Raw genomic sequence first — 16,583 nt, 5'->3', positions numbered from 1 at the left:
ACTGGTTCAGTGTGCAATTTCTGAATCCATACTTGTCATTATCACTATGTATTTGTTTATTGCTGAACCAAGTGGTGTAGTGCATCTTTTTGTACAATATTTTGTTCTTCTTGAGGTTAATTATGTTTTCAGTTACTTAGATTGATTTGTGTCTCTATCTTCCTCCACCCTTTAACTCTGAAATGCTTCCCAGTACAGCTTTCCACAGAATCAGATGCTGTCTATTCTTTTTCCCTCAAGGGACATCCTTCTGGAACCTGATGTTTTCCTGCACCAATTTGACGGGAGTTCTCTTGCTTTTTTTCCTGCACTGGAAGCCCACTTTTCTGGATCCCATGTGTTGTTTTCTCAGGTTACCTCCTTGTGTAGATAGGATGTTTTATCTGGTACATCCTGAGAAGGAACACATGGGAGGTAGGTTTTTGAAGCTGAATGTTGAAAATGCTTTTAAACTACTCAGAATTGATAGTTTGGCTGGGAATAGAATTGTAGGTTGGATTTCATTTTCCTGTTGAATTTGCAAGTGTTGCTTCATTGGCTTCTACCTTCCAGTGTGATGAGAAGTCCAGTTCCCTTTGTATGTAACCTTCTCTGGAAACTTCTAGTATTGTCTCATTATTCTAGGTGGTTTGTTCATTCATTGGGTTGGGCACTTGGTGGATTGGTTTCATTCTGGAGACCCATTCCCTTCAGTAAACTTACTCATTTTTAAAACGTGTCAGCAATTATTTTGAATTTCCTTTCTTGTGTTTGTGCTTTGCTTATTGCATTTTGTTCTCTTTTCATAGATGTAATCTCTAAGGAAAATTTAATTTTTTTGACATTTTCTTCTGTTCCTTGCATAGTGTCTAGTTCCTTTTTAGATCGCCACTTTAGGTTAGTTTTTATACTTAAAAAATGTAATTTTAAAGGCTTTCTTCAAATGTTGGGTGACCTTAGCAGGCTCTGATATTCAAGAATGAGACCCTAGGGGTGTCTGGGTGGCTCAGTCATTTGAGCATCCGACTTCAGCTGAGGTCATGATCTCATGGTCCATGAGTTCAAGCCCCTTATCGGACTCTGTGCTGACAGCTAAGAGCCTGGAGCCTGCCTCAGATTCTGTCTCTCTCTCAAAAATAAATAAACATTTAAAAAAATGAAACCCTAAAAAGCATCTTGGAATCAATCCAATAGTTACCTAAGATGTGTGGAATGGAGGGAGATGAGACACTGTTTTTGCCTGTACTGAGCTGGCAGTGGTACTTCTGACAGAGCCTTCTGCCAAACTGGAGATTCTTAGCGCTAGGGGCTTGAAGAACATTCTAGAGAATGGTGAAAGGTGAGACGAAATACTCTATTGCAGGCAGACTCTAAATCAGGGCCAGGCTGGGGAGTCATTCCATGGTTAGAGATCAAAGACAGGTTCTGAGCTGTAGGTACCACTGTTCCCTTCCATAAAGTGTTTGGTTTATTATTTTTTTAAAACATGTTTTTAAACTTTTTTATTTTTTACTTTTATTTATTATTGAGAGACAGAGACAGAGTATGAGCATGGGAGGGGCAGAGAAAGAGGGAGACACAGAATCCGAAGCAGGCCCCAGGCTCTGAGTTATCAGCACAGAGCCTGACACAGGGCTCGAACCCACAGACTGTGAGATCATGACCTGAGCTGAATCGGACGCTTAACTGACTGAGCCACCCAGGAGCCCCTGGAGTGTTTGCTTTAAAACATGCCTCTTTTCAAAAGCCATTTGAGGTAGATGGCAGTGAAGGAATTCTATGTAGTTGAGAATGAGCCGAAAAAAGGAACAAAGAGGGAGGAAAAACTACTCTGTTGCCATTAGGCCAGAAGATGTGACTGAGCGTGCTAGTTGGCTCTGTGTGCCAAGAGGGAGGGGAAAACGTCAGGAAGAGTGAACTAGAGGCTGTTTCCACTTTCGTGCATGAGGAAGTATCCTGGATGCTAAATATTTCAAGAAATGTTTCCCACAAGACCTTCTACGAGAGCATTTGCTAAGTTGTACACCAAATGTACAGGAAACTTTTGAATGGTTCATTCTTCAAACCTGGTAAAAGCCAGGGTGTGTCATTAGTCTCAGGTGTGCTGTGAAATGTTACTGTTGGTGATTCCAAAGTGCCACCTGTGCTTCTGCATGTCCTCTGCAGGTAATATGCACATCCACTCTGAACGAGAACGTGTGAGACCTACACTAAAGTGGCCTGGCACCCAATCTGCTCTGACCACCCCCTTGGCACAGGCTGGCCTCTGCCCTCCTACAGCCCTGGGCCTTGAAGAGGAAGGAGCCTGCTGGGAGGCAATGGGGGACCCTTCCTAAACCTGGAACCTGCACAAACCTCACGCTAAGGAGGGCAGTCACCTAGCAGCTGGCTGGAGGAGTGTGGTCAGCACAGTCTCCCTGGGAGAACAGGTAGCCACGTGCCCCAGATTGTCCTCTGCCCACAACAAGCTGAAAGATGGCCTCTATGCTGTAGAAACCAGATAGGCAGAGAGAAAAGGTCTGATTCTTGGGAAAGGCAAGCTGGGCAGGCCTTGGCATCAGCATAGGAGGCTGGCCCACCCTCGGGGCCCAGGCTGTCTTCCTCAGCATCAGGCAGTGTAGGAGGCAGGGATGCTGGAAGTCTTACCAGTTACTGCCCAGCCATAAAGAAACCCCTGTCCTGGGCACTTGGCCTTCTGGGAGGAGAGCAAGCAGCTCCCCTCCCCACTGCACTGGTCTCTGCTAATGCCACTGACCAGTGAGTTTAGGAAATGTCAACAAACAGTCTTGGTGTTAACCTATTTCATGTTCAGCCCTTCTTTCTGGCCACAGGCGACAAAGCTGGTTGCCACCTGCAGGCATCCCTGGTGTGAGATCAGGGCCGGCACCAACGGAATGTCACCATTGGCTTCTCTCTGTCAGGTGGGTGTGCATCCATGTGACATCTGAGGAGCCCAGGACAGTAGACTGTGTGTTGGGCCCAGAGTGCTGGGTTCATTGACGGTGCATGGACGTGGCCCCTGACCTCTTGGATCCTTGAGTCATGTGAAGGCGACAGGCAGATAAAAACTAATGCTAACCCAAGTCCTCCATAGCCAGCACTGTACCAAGTGCTCAGCAGCACTAGCTCTTGCGTTAACTCAACCCTGGGGGTAAATGGTAGTACTGCCCCTGGATCACCTGAGATGAAACACGTCCCAGAACTCACAAGGGAGGGGGACGGTGTCCACAGGAGGCTTCTGTAGCTCTCGAGAGGGTCAGGCCACCTGGAAGGGGACTGCAACCAGAAGCAATGGCAGTGGGGGGCTAGGGGGAGTGTCCCAGGCAGACACAACAGTATATACGAAGGCCAGGAGGAGGAGTCGGTGTATTTTTGGAACTGAAGCAATTTTCTTGTGGCCAGAGAGATGTGTGTGGTGGGGGAGGGTGGCACCCAGACTCTAGCCAGGCAGGGAAGGACCTCCAAAGCCAAATCAAACAGTTGGGCTGATCCTAGGGTGTTGCGGCAATGTGTACCTTCCCACCATTGCCATTGCCTCCCCAAGTGGGCCCTGCACTTGGGGGGCCACCCCCAGCATTCTGTCCACTGGTGGGCCTGGCCCATCCTCAGGAGAGGGAAAGGGGTGTATGCGCATGCTCAGGTTGTCATAATAGAGCACCACAGAAACCAGAGCTGAACAGTAATTTCTCACGGTCCTGGAGGCTGGAGGCCTGAATCCATGTCTCAACGGAGTTGGTTTCTCCTGAGGCCTCTCTCCTTGGCTTGTAGATGGCTGTCCTCCCTCTGTGAGTGTCTGTGTCCACGTTTCCTCTTATAAGGATCCCAGTCAGATTGGCTTAGGGGACACCCTAACAGCCTCATGTTAACCTAATTACCCCTCTAAAGACCTCCATCTCCAAATACAGTCACATTCTGAGGTGCTGGGTCTTCCAAGCTTAGGGATTCTGGGGGACATAACTCAACCCATAACAGAGGTGTGCCATGTGCAGCTTTAGGTGGCCACAAAGGTGCCAGGCAGCCCTCTGTCCACACCACAGGCTCTGCAAGCTTGGCCTCCTGGCCTCAGTGTCTGCCTTTCCTTCTGCAGGCAGTAAGCCCAGCGCCCTTGCTCACTCAGATCCTCTCTGCCCTCAGCAGGCACCTGCTGGGCCCCTGTGTCCTGCAGTGAAGGCGTCTCATCCACAGCAGGCCACTTGGGGAGCTGGTGAGGCTCCGTCCTGGGGCCCTTTGGTGGCTGCCTTCCCTGCCCTCACCCCGCCTTCCTCATCAAGCTTTCTTGTCGCATGTCCATATTGCACTGTCGCCTTGGCCACAGGCTACTGCAGAGGTGTGTGGAACAGTTGGTTGTGGCCACCAGGGGCCTGCGGTAGCCATGGAGGGGGTGAGGGAGAAGTGGTGGCTTCCATCTTGGGGTGACAGGAGGCACCAGGAGCCCAGTTGGTGAGTTCCCAGAAACCCAGGCAGGCCCGCAGTGGGAGTCTCCAGGCTGCGTGCCTCTGGAGATGAACGTCGCTGTCTTCAGTCCCCTTTCTTGGCTCATGCCAGTGGACTGTCAGCAAAACCCCTGGGATCTCACCTTCCCATGTCCCTACATAGCCTGTCCACTTAGGGGAACACAGACGGCAGCATTCAAGAGCAGCTCAAGGGAGGCAGCTGCTCACTAGCCTCTGTCCTTTGGTAGGAGACACAAGGTACTGCTGGGGCTATTGCTCTGCTGCAGTGCCAGGCAGCTGACCTAGCCAGGTCGGGAAAATGGCAGGGGCACCAGGGTCCAGGGGTGTCCTTTCAAGGAGGCAGAGGCAGGCCTATGGGTGTGGCAGGTTTTGGCAAATGAGCAAGGGGCAGGCTGTGGGGTCAGAGGAAGGACGTGGTTTGGTGCCACAGCTCTTCTGGGTCATGGCTGGTTTGTGGCCTACGCTCTTGAACAAGATGCCACATCTCTGCAGTGGAGACGGCCTGTCCACATGCCCATTCAACAACTCTGTGTGCCAGGCCCTGTCCTAGCTGTGCTCCTATTCCAGTGCAGGACACAGTACAGATTGTAGGTGGGTACCCATGCTGGGTAGACACAGAAAAAGTGCCATAGGAGGTTGTGATTTGGGGTGGGGTCTCCAAGAAAGGCTTTCTTAAGAAGCTGGAATTGCGGGGAGGGTTGAAGGACATGAGGAAAGGGCTGGGCAGGGGGAAGAGCACGTGCAAAGGCCCTGTGGCAGGTAGGTGAGTCTAAGGAGCAGTAGGGGACAGATTCCTGGGCTCTGAGGCCGGTTGCCTGGAAGAACAGGCTGGGCTGAGCAGCGTGAGGGCATGGACTTGTGGGAAGCTGCCAGAAAGCTGAGAGTGTGTGTGTATGTGTGTGTTGGAGGCAGTGGGGGAGCAGTTGACCCCTGGTTGCTGTGGGTAGATGAGGTGGGAGCAGGCTGACTACTTAGGAAGTTTTGGAATGATCCGGTCTGGAGGAATAGCATTGAACATGTTTAAAAGAGGTCAGAAATTGGAAACTTGTTTTTTATTTAAACTTATTTAACAAGGGTTTCTGTGTCACTTACTAGTGCCAGATGTGTTCTAAGGGCTTTGCAAACATCAGCTTCTTTATTCTTCATAACAGCACTGATGAGGTAGGTGGCTTCTCCCCTCACAGTGGAAGTGGAGGGACAGGGCAGTAATTTGCCATGCAGCAGGCCCCAGGATTTGGGGACAGGCTGGAGGGAGGGTGAGAGAGGTCAACGAATCAGGTTTCTAGGACATCAAGAACATCAAGGTTTCTAGGACAACAGCTGGAGGAGAGGGGGCAGGACTACCTGGGGGGGCCATGGGAGCAGTGTTGGGGGTGAACCTCCCGGTGAGGGTGCATGGGGACGGGGTCACCCCTCAGGGTGGCAAATGGGCATCACCACATGGGGAGGGCTCAACTGCAGGACACTGTGTGACATCTCCGAGGGAGAGAGGGGATGGAAGAGGAACAGCTGTAGTGAGAGGGGCCGGAGATGAGGGAACCCAGTGCAGGGAAGGGGCTTTAACCAGGAAGCCAAGACCTGCTTCCCTTGGGTGAGTCCTTGGGATCATGGGCCATTCCCCTCCCCTTGAATGAGCCTGGCTTCAGGAGAGTCTTGGAGGCCTTTCCTGGCAAGCGAGTTATAGGGCAGGTTGGCACTGGTCAGAACTGGTGGCCAGGTGCCCATCTTCGAACAGCACCTGAGACTCGGCTCTCTTCTCCAGCACCTGTCCTGAGACTTTGTACGCCATGCAAAAGAACTTTTGATTTTGTATTCTTTTACATTTTTAAAAGTTAAAAAAAAATTATTATTTTTTTTAATGTTTGTTTACTTTTGAGAGGGACAGAGACAGGATGCGAGTGAGTTAGGGGCAGAGAGAGAGGGAGACACAGAATTGAATCAGGCTCCAGGCTCCAAGCTGTCAGCACAGAGCCCCTACACGGGGCTCGAACTCACAAGCTGTGAGATCATGACCTGAGCTGAAGTCAGATGCTCAACCGACTGAGCCACCCAGGCGCCCCTAAAAAAATTTGTTTTAATTTTATGTTAGAGACAAACGAGCAGGGGAGAGGGGCAAAAGGAGAGAGAGAGAATCCCAAGTAGGCTCCACACTCGGCGTGGAGCCCAACACAGGCCTCTACCCCATGACCCTGGGATCACGACCTGAACCCAAAATCAAGAGTTGGAACTTCAACCTTCTTCCTTTAAAGAACATCTTCTCCTTCTTCCTTTAAAGATCTTGCCCATTTACCTGGTAATCATAGTTATTTTAGCATAACTCCTAAATCATATTTTTTCACTAGATGAGATATCTCCAGACATGACACTTAATTTTTAAACAGAACACTAATGATTACAAGTTTCCTTTTTGTGATTACTGTAAAGCCTTTAACGAACCATTTAATGCCTAGTGTTTTGTTTTTCTTTTTTAATTATTCCCCAAATTTTCAGGAGTGGAATAATTGGGTCAAAAGATCTGAACATATGTATGGATCCTGATATATATTTCGAAGTCTTTTCCACAGGAAAAACTGACCAGTTTGCAAGTTCCATCTTCAATTGGGGAACCAATCTGCATTAGGTATTAGTATTTTATTAACCTTACTGATCCGCTCTTGGCTCTTGCATAACATTTTTTGCGTGAGGGACGAAGCGCGATCCTGCCTGACCCTCGTCTACCGCGGCTCTGGGCGGGGCGGGGGTGGGGGGTGGGGTGGGGGGCGTTGGAGGGTGCGCTGTGCTCGGGCGCCCCCTGTCGCCCATTGTGACGCCAGCCGCGTGCCGGATTCCCTAGGCGAGCGGCGGAGGCGGCGGCGGGGCAGAGCCCCTAAACCATGGCCGAGTCACAAGAGCTGCTGCTGCAGCTGCAGAAGGACAACCGCGACGGGCGACTACGGAAGCAGGAGCTGGAGGAGCTAGTGCGGGGGCTTGAGGCCGAGAGCGAGAGCCTCACCGGGCGCCTGCAGGACCTGCGGGAGCGTGAGCGCAGGTGCGCGGGAAGCGGGGCTCGATGGGGACGAGGCGGGCGCGCGAGGGTCAGTACTACGGGTCGTGGCACCTAGGCCTGGGCAGAGCGGCTGGCCGGCCCGTCGGTTACGCCTCCCCGCAGGGCCCGAACCTCCGCTCTAAGCCGGCGGGACCTGGAAGATCTACTCAGGGGACCCACGAAGGGGAGGGTGCGGCGAGCCGGCGCGGGCTTCCTCGGCCTCACTAGTAACTGGCCTTTCCCGGCGGTTGCGGGAGTCTGAACACCCGCCGCCTCCCTCGGTGGCACCGCCTCAGTTTCCCCTCTGCAGCCTACAGCGGAAGCGAAGCCAGGCGGCGCGGGCCCAGAGAGGGGAGGCGCGCGAGGCAGCGCGGGAGCGCGCGGAGCGCGCGCGCGCGCTGCTGGAAGCGGCGGAGCAGCACAAGCAAGACTTGGTGGGGCCTGGGCTCGACTGGGGCTATGCCTGCGGAGAGGGCGGGGCCCTAAATAGGACCCGGGCAGGGTCGGGACCCAGTGTGGGGCCGTTCCGATGCTGGGGACCCCGCCCCGCCTGGGGTAGGGCCAGCAGCTGAGCCTGGGGTCTCTGAGAGGCCCAGACTGCCCCCCTCAACCCTATCCACAGGAGCAACACAACCGGCAGCTGCAGGAGCAGTGGGAGGAGCTGTCAAGTCAGGTACAGTCAGGAGGCGGCCTTAGTCTCTAGCTTCCCCTAGGAAGTCCCGTTGTAGTCCTCGCCCCGGTTTTTACCCTGTCCCGGCCATTAAGGACATCCCCTGCCCCTTGAAGCCCCGCAAACCCCGTCCTCACAAGACCCATCCCTAGCTCTTCTACTACGGAGGGGAACAACTGAGTCAACAGCGCGCAGAACAGCAACTCGGGACCCAACTGATGGCGTTGCAGGTGTTTGGGTGGGGCCCCCAATGCCGGAGCGGCGGTGCGAGCAGCTCCCTGAGGGGCGGGGGTGGGCCGAGCGGATGCGTGGGTGGGGTTCCGGGAGTGCTGGTCTCCTGACATTCCTTGGATCCGTCGGAAGAAACAACTGGAGATGGTGGAGGCCAAGCACGCCAAGCAGGCCGAGGGCCTGCGGCAGGTGCGAGTGGAGCTGGGGTTTGAGGGAGAGTGTCGGTTTCGAGTGTGGGTGGAGCCTGGGCAGGTGCAGGATGGAGAGGGGTTATTATCCCAAGTCTCATCAGGGCCCCCCACATCCCAGGGCGTGCAGCGGACGGAGGAGGCTTGGGCCAGCTTTCAGGAGCAGAGCGGAGTCCTGCAGGTACGACCCTCAGTCCCAAGAGCAGCTCACCTCCGACTCCACTGTGGCTTCCACTCCTCCACCCCCAGAGCTGCTCCTCTCCCTCCCCGCCCCACCCCACCCCCGAGATCTCCTCTGCGAGTCCTGGCGCCTTACTCCCTCCCCCTCCAGGAGCTGCAGGGAAAGGTGATGGAGGCGGCGGCTGCGCTGGACGCCTCGAGGGGCGGCCCGGAACTGTAAGGGGTTCAGGACTGTGGGGGTAAGGTGGGGTGGCTGTGGAACCGAGGCAGATCGTCCACCTCGATGCGCTTCCTGGCAGGTGCGACTCCCAGCTTCGACGGATGCAGGACTGCGCGGGCTCGCTCATGGAAGAGGTGGCCAAGGCCGACTGTGTGAGCGCGGGCCCTGGGCGGGGCGCGCTGGAGTCGGGACCCAACACATGGGAGATACCCACACCCACGGGGTCCCACCTCCCCTCGAGGGCCCGCCCCCCGACGGAATCGCAACCCCCGTACCCGCCCTGCGGGAGACTGGTCCCCTACGATTCCCTCCTGCTCCTTGAGAGACTCGGACCTCGCGGCGCCCTCCGCTCCGGCGCTGAGCTAGACGCTGCTCCGTCTTTCCGTAGGAGAGGCGGCTTTTCGGCGGCACCGGCGGGGCGGGCCTCAGGTGAGCCAGTGGCAGGCGGCGGGCGCGCTGGGCGTCTTGCCCGCCACTGCCCGTCTGTCCGTCCGTCCGTCCTTGGGTCCGCAGGCTGTGGGCTCTGGGCGCGCTGCAGACGCTGCTGTTGCTCCCGCTCGGTTTCCTGGCGCTGCCTATGCTCTGCCTGATGCTGGTGAACCCCTCCGCCCTCCGCGGGGGGCTCCCGCGCTTCGACTCGGACGCAGCCTTCCGCGGTTTGCGCTACACTCTGTCCCCGCTTCTCCAACTGCGCGCGCGCGGCCTTCTGCCCGCCTAACGCGCATCATGCCGGCCGTGGCCACAAGCACTAAGCACTTCTGTCTTCCGTGTGGTTTCTGGGCGCCTGGGGGGAGGCCGAGGGGAGACTCCTGGGGTGGGGGGTGTAATGTGTCCCTCGGCCCAGCGGCCCTGGCACCTCCGGCGCAGAGGGTGTTGGGCCTTCCAGGCGGTGCTTAAGTTTGCAGAGGCTGTCCCGGGCGCCTCTCGGCGGAGCCCGCGACTCGGGAGTGAGCAGGGTGCGTCCTCGTCTGACACCGGCGCCTTGGGCTGGCTCGCACCAAGGAGCTCCCGGGAGGGGTCCCCTTTCCTACAGCCCCTGCTGCCACGCCTGAGCCAACTCGGAAGTTGGCCAGTATCTTTTGCTAAACTTGCTTTTTCCCTGCTAGTGAGCCTGGGGGTTGGGGGAGCAGGCCGGTCAAGTCCTCTCCGTGGAGATCCGTGGTTCCTCTGGCCCGGCTGCGTGGGGGTGATTTAGTTCCCCACAGCACCTCTTGTATTTTTTCAGGGTCGGTTCTTCCCGGTGCCGGTCCAGGCATTCCTCTCCTGTGGTCCGCCCCGCTTTCGGGGAGTCCCAGCCCTGCTGGCAGTGCACGCTCACCACTGCAGTCTTTGTGAGGACTCGTCTTTTTACTCATGTGAAATGCTGTGCTTAGTGGAAATGATGAACCTTGAGTTCCATTTTGCCTGTTACAAATACTGCCCTACTTTTACCCGTTACATTTTTTGGTAGTAAAATTGTTCCGTGTATCTCCTTGTTGCCGGCGCGGCACACAGGTTTTTGCTGTGGCCTCCAAATAATCGTTTTCTAATTGATTTGTTGGTGTTTTTTTTAGTCTTTTGGGAGTTAAATTTGTTTATGTAATCCTGTGTATAAAATTCTATCAAATTTAAGACTTAACGTGCTGTGTCCTAAATGGATTTCATTCTTGGGGTGCCTGGGTGGCTTGGTTGTGTTTGACCCTTGCCTAGGAGTTGTAAAGATATTCTCATACGATGGTTTATTTTTTTTTAATTTATTTTTAATTTTTAAATTTATTTATCTATTTTGAGAGAGAGAGAGAGAGAGAGAGAGAGAGAGAGAGAGAGAGAGAGAATTCCAAGCAGGCTCTGCACAGTCAACACACAGCCAGTCACAGGGCTCAAACTCACCAACTGTGAGACTACGGATGATGTTAGCTTAAATCAAGAGTCCTGTGCTTAACTCAGCCAACCAGGTGCCCCTCTCATACCTTACTTTTAAAAGAATTTTATTTTGGGGCGCCTGGGTGGCTCAGTCGGTTAAGCGGCCAGACTTCGGCTCAGGTCATGATCTCGCGGTCCGTGAGTTCGAGCCCCACGTCAGGCTCTGTGCTGACAGCTCAGAGCCTGAAGCCTGTTTCAGATTCTGTGTCTCCCTCTCTCTGACCCTCCCCCGTTCATGCTCTGTCTCTCTCTGTCTCAAAAATAAATAAACGTTAAAAAAATAAAAGAATTTTATTTTGAGAGAGAGAGGGAGAGAAAGAGAGAGAGAGCGTGCGCGCGCGCGTGGGGGAGGGGCAGAGAGAGAGAATCCCAAGCAGGCTCCACACTGTCAGCACAGAGCCCAACGCATACTCAAACCCACTAACCTTGAGATCATGGCAAGAAATCGAGTCCAACGCTTAACGGACTGAGCCACCCAGGTGCCCCCCCCCCCCCCCCCCCGCTTTAATACTTTTAATTGGTGTAAACATTTTGTTTAGCCATTCATTATAACATTTTGTTGCTAACCATTTTTATTCATTCATGCATAGATGGCCATTTGGGTTGTTTCCACCCTGTGGTTGTGGTAAATAATGCTTCTGTGAACAAATATTTGAGTCTCTGCTTTCACTTCTTTTGGGTGTGTACACAGAAGTGGAATTGCTGGATTAGTGCTTCTGTGTTTGATTTTCTGAGGACCTGCTCTACTCTGTTCCACAGTGCTTGCTGCACTTTACATTTCCACCAGCAGATCACAAGGGTTCCGATTTCTCCACATCCTCACCAACATTGGTTGAAGTTTTAAAAATAAGGAAAAATGCGTGCCTTAGTTGGTTGAGGATCCAACTTCCATTCAGGTCATGATCTCGCGTGAGGTGGAGCCCCACATAGGGCTCTAGGCTGACAGTTCAGAGCCTGCTTGGGATTCTGTTTCTCTCCTTCTCCCGCACTCATGCTTTCTCTCTCTGTAAATAAATAAACTTTAAAAAATTAAAAATAGCCATCTTCATGAGTGTGATTTTCTTTTGCTTTCAGTTTTTAGGCATTGCGTTATTTTTTTTCTTCCAAGTTTTTTATTTATATTTGTCTTTATTTTTTATAGTTTATAATTACAGAATCAAATCCATGAAAGAAGATGTTTTGGGGAAGTCTAGCTTTTATCCCTGTGCCCTCTACCCTCTTGCCTGCATTCCCTTAGAGGAAACATTTGATTGTTTTAATGGACTTTTCTTTTTTCCCCTTAGCTAAGTGAAATATATCCAGTCACAACCTCTTCCCTCTTCCCAGTCACAACCTGTTCCCTTCTTAGGTGAACACATGGACTTCTCTGCTCCTCTTTTAGCACCTGGCTCTGAGCAGTGTCAGAGAAGTTGTGTCCTTTACTGAACTGCAATGACATGGGTGGATTCCCATGATTTGCTCTATCACATCAATAACTCAATGAGGAGCCTTCTGCTAACACTTTTCTGTATTTTTCCAGATCGTCTTTGAGATAGATTCCTAAAAATGGGATTGTGGGTCAAGGCTGGCTCCATACAGGATAGTGCTGGAGACCTGCCCTTTCCATTCCCACAATCACTGGATATGTCCCCTGTTATCACACTGGGGATTTTTGTCAGAGAGGTGAGAAATGGCACTTCAGTGCAGTTTTAATATGCATTTACCTTACGATCAAGGTTAAGGAGCCCTGTGTGGGGCTCAAACTCACGACCCTGAGATCCAAGACCTTAGCTGAGATCAAGAGTCAGACGCTTAACCAACTGAGCCACCCAGGCACCCAAAGTTAAGGATATTTTTTTTTTAATTTTTTTTTAAAGTTTTATTTCTTTTTGAGACAGAGAGAGACAGAGCATGAACGGGGGAGGGGCAGAGAGAGAGGGAGACACAGAATCGGAAGCAGGCTTCAGGCTCTGAGCCATCAGCCCAGAGCCCGACGCGGGGCTCGAACTCACGGACTGCGAGATCGTGACCTGAGCTGAAGTCGGACGCTTAACCGACTGAGCCACCCAGGCGCCCCGGATATTTTTATATTTAAGTGCCAGTTACCTTTCTTTTTCTGTAAACTACTCATATCATTTGCATATCTGAAAAATGTAGGATTGTAGGGTTTTCTTCTTCCTCGGTTGGCATTTTCACTTTGAGATCTTTACTGTTTGTCTTTTACTTCGTTCATGGTGTTTCTTTTGCTATCCATACACTGGTTGTAACAACATACCTGCCTGTATTGATTCTGGATTTTGGTTAGGAAAGTTCTCCTCACTTCTAGGTTATTGAGGAAACTTACCCATGTCATCTAACATTTGCATAGTTTTATTATTACTTTTTCAAGTAATCTCTATGATCAACGTGGGGGCTGGAACTCATGACCCTAAGATCAAGAGTCAGACACTCCTCTGATTGAGCCAGCCAGGCACCACTTGCATGGTATCTTAGTTCACATTTCAACCTCCAGTCCATTTCAGACTTAACTATGGTTTATGATGTGAGGATCTTTTGCACGTCTGTAGAAATTTTAGACTCGGCTTGTCAATTTTCATAAAAATGTCTGGGAAGTGAATGCACCGAATTTAGAGATCAGTCTGCAGGGACTTTAGTCTTCCAGTTTTCAAACATGATGTCTCTGTCCAGTTTTTACTTCTCTCAGCAATGATCTGTATTTTTTTAGTGTGACGGTCTCGCACATCTTTACTTTTAGCCCTAGATATTTAATTTTTTAAAATTGTTTTAAAAATTAAAAAAAAATTAAAATTTTAAAAATTTAATATTTATTTTGAGAGACAGTGAACAGGGGAAAGATAGAGAGAGAGGGAGACATGGAATCTGAAACAGGCTCCAGGCTCCTAGCTGTCAGCACAGAGCCTGATGCAGGGTTCAAAACTACAAACCATGAGATCATGACCTGAGCTGAAGTCAGATGCTTAACTGAGCCACCCAGATGCCCCAAAAATTAAAAAAATTTTAAAAATGTTTATTTTTGAAAGAGAGTGCAAGCAGGGGAGGGGTGGAGAGAGAGAGAGAGAGAGAGAGAGAGAGAGAGAGAGACATCTGAAGTAGGCTCCAGGCTTTGAGCTGTCAGCACAGAGCCCCGATGCAGGGCTCGAACCCACAAATTGTGAGATCATGACCTAAGCCAAAGTCAGACGCTTAACCGACTGAGCCACCCAGGCGCCCCTCAGTATTTTAGGTTTTTGAATGCTATTAAAAATGGTCAAGGTTTTTTAAAATTTCATTTTCCAACTGCTCATTGGTAGCATATAGAAATACAATTGACCTTTGTATATTGACCTTGTGTACTGCGATATTGCTGAACCCCCTTATTAGTTCCCTGAGCTTTTCTGTAGATTCTTCAGGACCTTATAGACAATGTTATTGTGCATGAGCAGGATGGTTTCTCTTCGTCCTTTCCAATCTATCAACCACTATCCTTACTGCACTGGCCACACCCTCCCCCAGTACAATGCTATTAGAAGTGGTAACGGGCAGGGCACTCGTGTCTTGCTCCAGACCTTGGGGTGGGGGGGGGGTACGTCTTGAATATTTCATCGTTAACATGTTAGCTGTGAGTTTTTTTCTATGATCTTTATCAAATTGGAGATGTTTCTTCTTTCTTCTAGTTTGCTATACTAGAAGAGTAAGAGTAGTCCATACTGACAGTTGCCCTGTTCCTGTATTTCTATTGCATTTTATTCTATCACATGAATAACCATTTATCTATTGTTGAAGGACATTTTGGTCAGTTACAGTTTTTGGTTATGAATAGTGCACCTCAGAACATTCCTATTTGTGTCTTTCGGTGTACAGATTTTGCACCTGTTCGGTACCTATGTAGGAATGGAATTACTGGGTCATAGAGTAGGAGATTCTCAGCTTTAGTGGACACATCAGTTTTCCAAAGTGGTTGTAGCAGCTTGCACATCCACCAGCAGCTTCGGAGCATCCTGGTTGCTCCACATGCTCACGACACCTGATACTGTCTTTTCAGACACACAGGTGGGTTAGTAGGTATCACATTGTGGCTTTAACTTGCATTTTAAGCTGAACACCTTTTATTATTCAATGGCTCAAGATAATCTGTTTTGTGAAATGCCTCTTCAGCTCTTTGTCCATTTTTCTAGTCTGTGTCTTAACTGATTTTTAGTAGTTTCTTATAGAAGTCCTTTGAATATAGATACATGTACTGCAGACATCTTCCCAGGTTTGTGGCATGCTGTTTTTTTTTTTTTTTAATACTTTTTAAAAGCTGATTTGTTTGCATAATCTCTACACCCCACGTGGGATTTGAACTCATGACCCCAAGATCAAGAGTCACATGTTCTACCGACTGAGCCAGCCAGGCACCCCTGCCATCCCTTTTCAGATAGTTGAAATTAGTTTTTTTCCTTTTATGATTAGTGCTGGTTTTGGTTCTAAGAAATCTTTGTGTGTCCCAAAGTCATCAAGCCTGTATTTTCTCTTCTGTATTTTTTCCTAAAAGCCTTAAACTTTACCTTGAACATACAGCTCTACATTCCACCTGGAATTTTTATGTCTGATGTGACACAGGCACTGAGGATTATATTTGTTTTTCTATACTGATATCCAGTTGATGTGACACCATTATTGAAAAGACTATTCTTTCCCTACTGCCCTGCAATGTCTTTATGTATGTGGGTGTATTCCTGGACTTCTCTTCCATTGTAAACCACATTGTCTCAACTACTGTAGCTTATGGATAAGTTTCGATATCTGGGCTTGTTGGTCTTTAAGATTGTAATAGCTGTATTTTGACCTTTGTATTCCCATATAATTTTTAAAAAATATTTGAGAGAGAGAGAGAGCACGAGCAGGGGGAGGGTAGAGAGGGAGAGAGAGAATCCCAAGCAGGATCCAGACCCAGCATCGAGCCCGACATGGAATTCGATCCCACAACCCTGAGATCGTGACCAGAGCTGAAATCAAGAGTTGGGCGCTTGACTGAGCCACCCAGGCGCCCTTCCCATATACATTTTAGATGTGCCAGTTTCCACCATAAAACTTTCTGGGATTTTGATTGGTATTTGCAGTGAAACTACAGATCGATTTGGGGAGAATAATCTGTGGGATGTTGAATCTTCCAATCCATGACTATGTTACTCTATTCGTTTAGGTCTTCTCTCAACAATTGTACTTTTCAGTATTTCTTCTTTCATTAGATTTATTTTCTGATATTTGATGTTTTAGGATCCAACTCTAAATGATACAGTTTTCTTTTGTTGTGAGATATATGTTGTACACATACACACACAACTTGACTTTTGTATATGAATCTGTATCCTATCACCTTGACTATAGATCATATTTATCATCTGGATTTTCACGTACACAAATGCCACTTCTGAGTTTTGTTTTTCCTTTCCAGATTCTTAAACTGTTTCCTTTTATTGCTTGACTGGGCTGACTAGGGCCTCCAGCACAAGGTCTTATAGGGTTGTATAAGGCACGTGTATACCTTGTTCTTTATCTCAGAGGCACCCAGTGCTCACCTATAAGCAGGATGGGTTTTTTGCAAACACATCAAGGAAGTTCCTGGTCCTCGGGGCATGGCTTTATTTCTAGTATACCCTATCCCAAGTGTAGACCAAATTTCCCTAATAAACTCCTCAGAGGCATCAGGCTCTTGGGTTAGTCTTTAGTCACCAATGTCATCAAAACAGGGATATTATTGTTCTTAAGACTG

General features: G+C 50.0%; 1 protein-coding gene across 4 annotated transcripts; it reads left to right on the top strand.

Annotated features, from left to right (window-relative positions):
* The first annotated feature begins 7,253 nt into the window (after positions 1-7,253).
* On the top strand, positions 7,254-10,565 carry TMEM191C (transmembrane protein 191C). 4 transcript variants are annotated; one of them, XM_060613071.2, is made up of 10 exons: positions 7,254-7,461; positions 7,769-7,892; positions 8,081-8,131; positions 8,281-8,358; positions 8,492-8,548; positions 8,669-8,728; positions 8,879-8,943; positions 9,027-9,099; positions 9,336-9,376; positions 10,173-10,565. In XM_060613071.2, the coding sequence occupies exons 1-10, from the start codon at positions 7,307-7,309 to the stop codon at positions 10,318-10,320; spliced, it is 852 nt and encodes a 283-aa protein (XP_060469054.1). In that variant the 5' UTR covers positions 7,254-7,306; the 3' UTR covers positions 10,321-10,565. The 4 variants fall into 4 exon arrangements, with proteins under 4 accessions (XP_060469054.1, XP_060469053.1, XP_060469056.1 ...); XM_060613070.1 differs by lacking the exon at positions 10,173-10,565 and adding an exon at positions 9,461-9,699; XM_060613073.1 differs by lacking the exons at positions 8,281-8,358; positions 10,173-10,565 and adding an exon at positions 9,461-9,699.
* The last annotated feature ends 6,018 nt before the right edge of the window (positions 10,566-16,583 follow it).

This window comes from Panthera onca, chromosome D3 (assembly GCF_046562875.1).
Source record: "Panthera onca isolate mPanOnc1 chromosome D3, mPanOnc1 haplotype 2, whole genome shotgun sequence".
In the NCBI taxonomy this organism is placed as follows: Eukaryota; Metazoa; Chordata; class Mammalia; order Carnivora; family Felidae; genus Panthera; species Panthera onca.
The sequence above is the reverse complement of the archived record's forward strand: the minus strand, read 5'-3'. Positions and strand labels throughout refer to the sequence as shown.

Excerpts from the sequence above, each read along its gene's own strand:
- TMEM191C (XM_060613070.1), top strand. The coding sequence starts at position 7,307 with ATGGCCGAGTCACAAGAGCTGCTGCTGCAGCTGCAGAAGGACAACCGC. Across the intron at positions 7,893-8,080 it reads AGCAGCACAAGCAAGACTTG|GAGCAACACAACCGGCAGCT; the intron begins GTGGGGCCTGGG and ends CCCTATCCACAG. Across the intron at positions 8,944-9,026 it reads TCGAGGGGCGGCCCGGAACT|GTGCGACTCCCAGCTTCGAC; the intron begins GTAAGGGGTTCA and ends GCTTCCTGGCAG.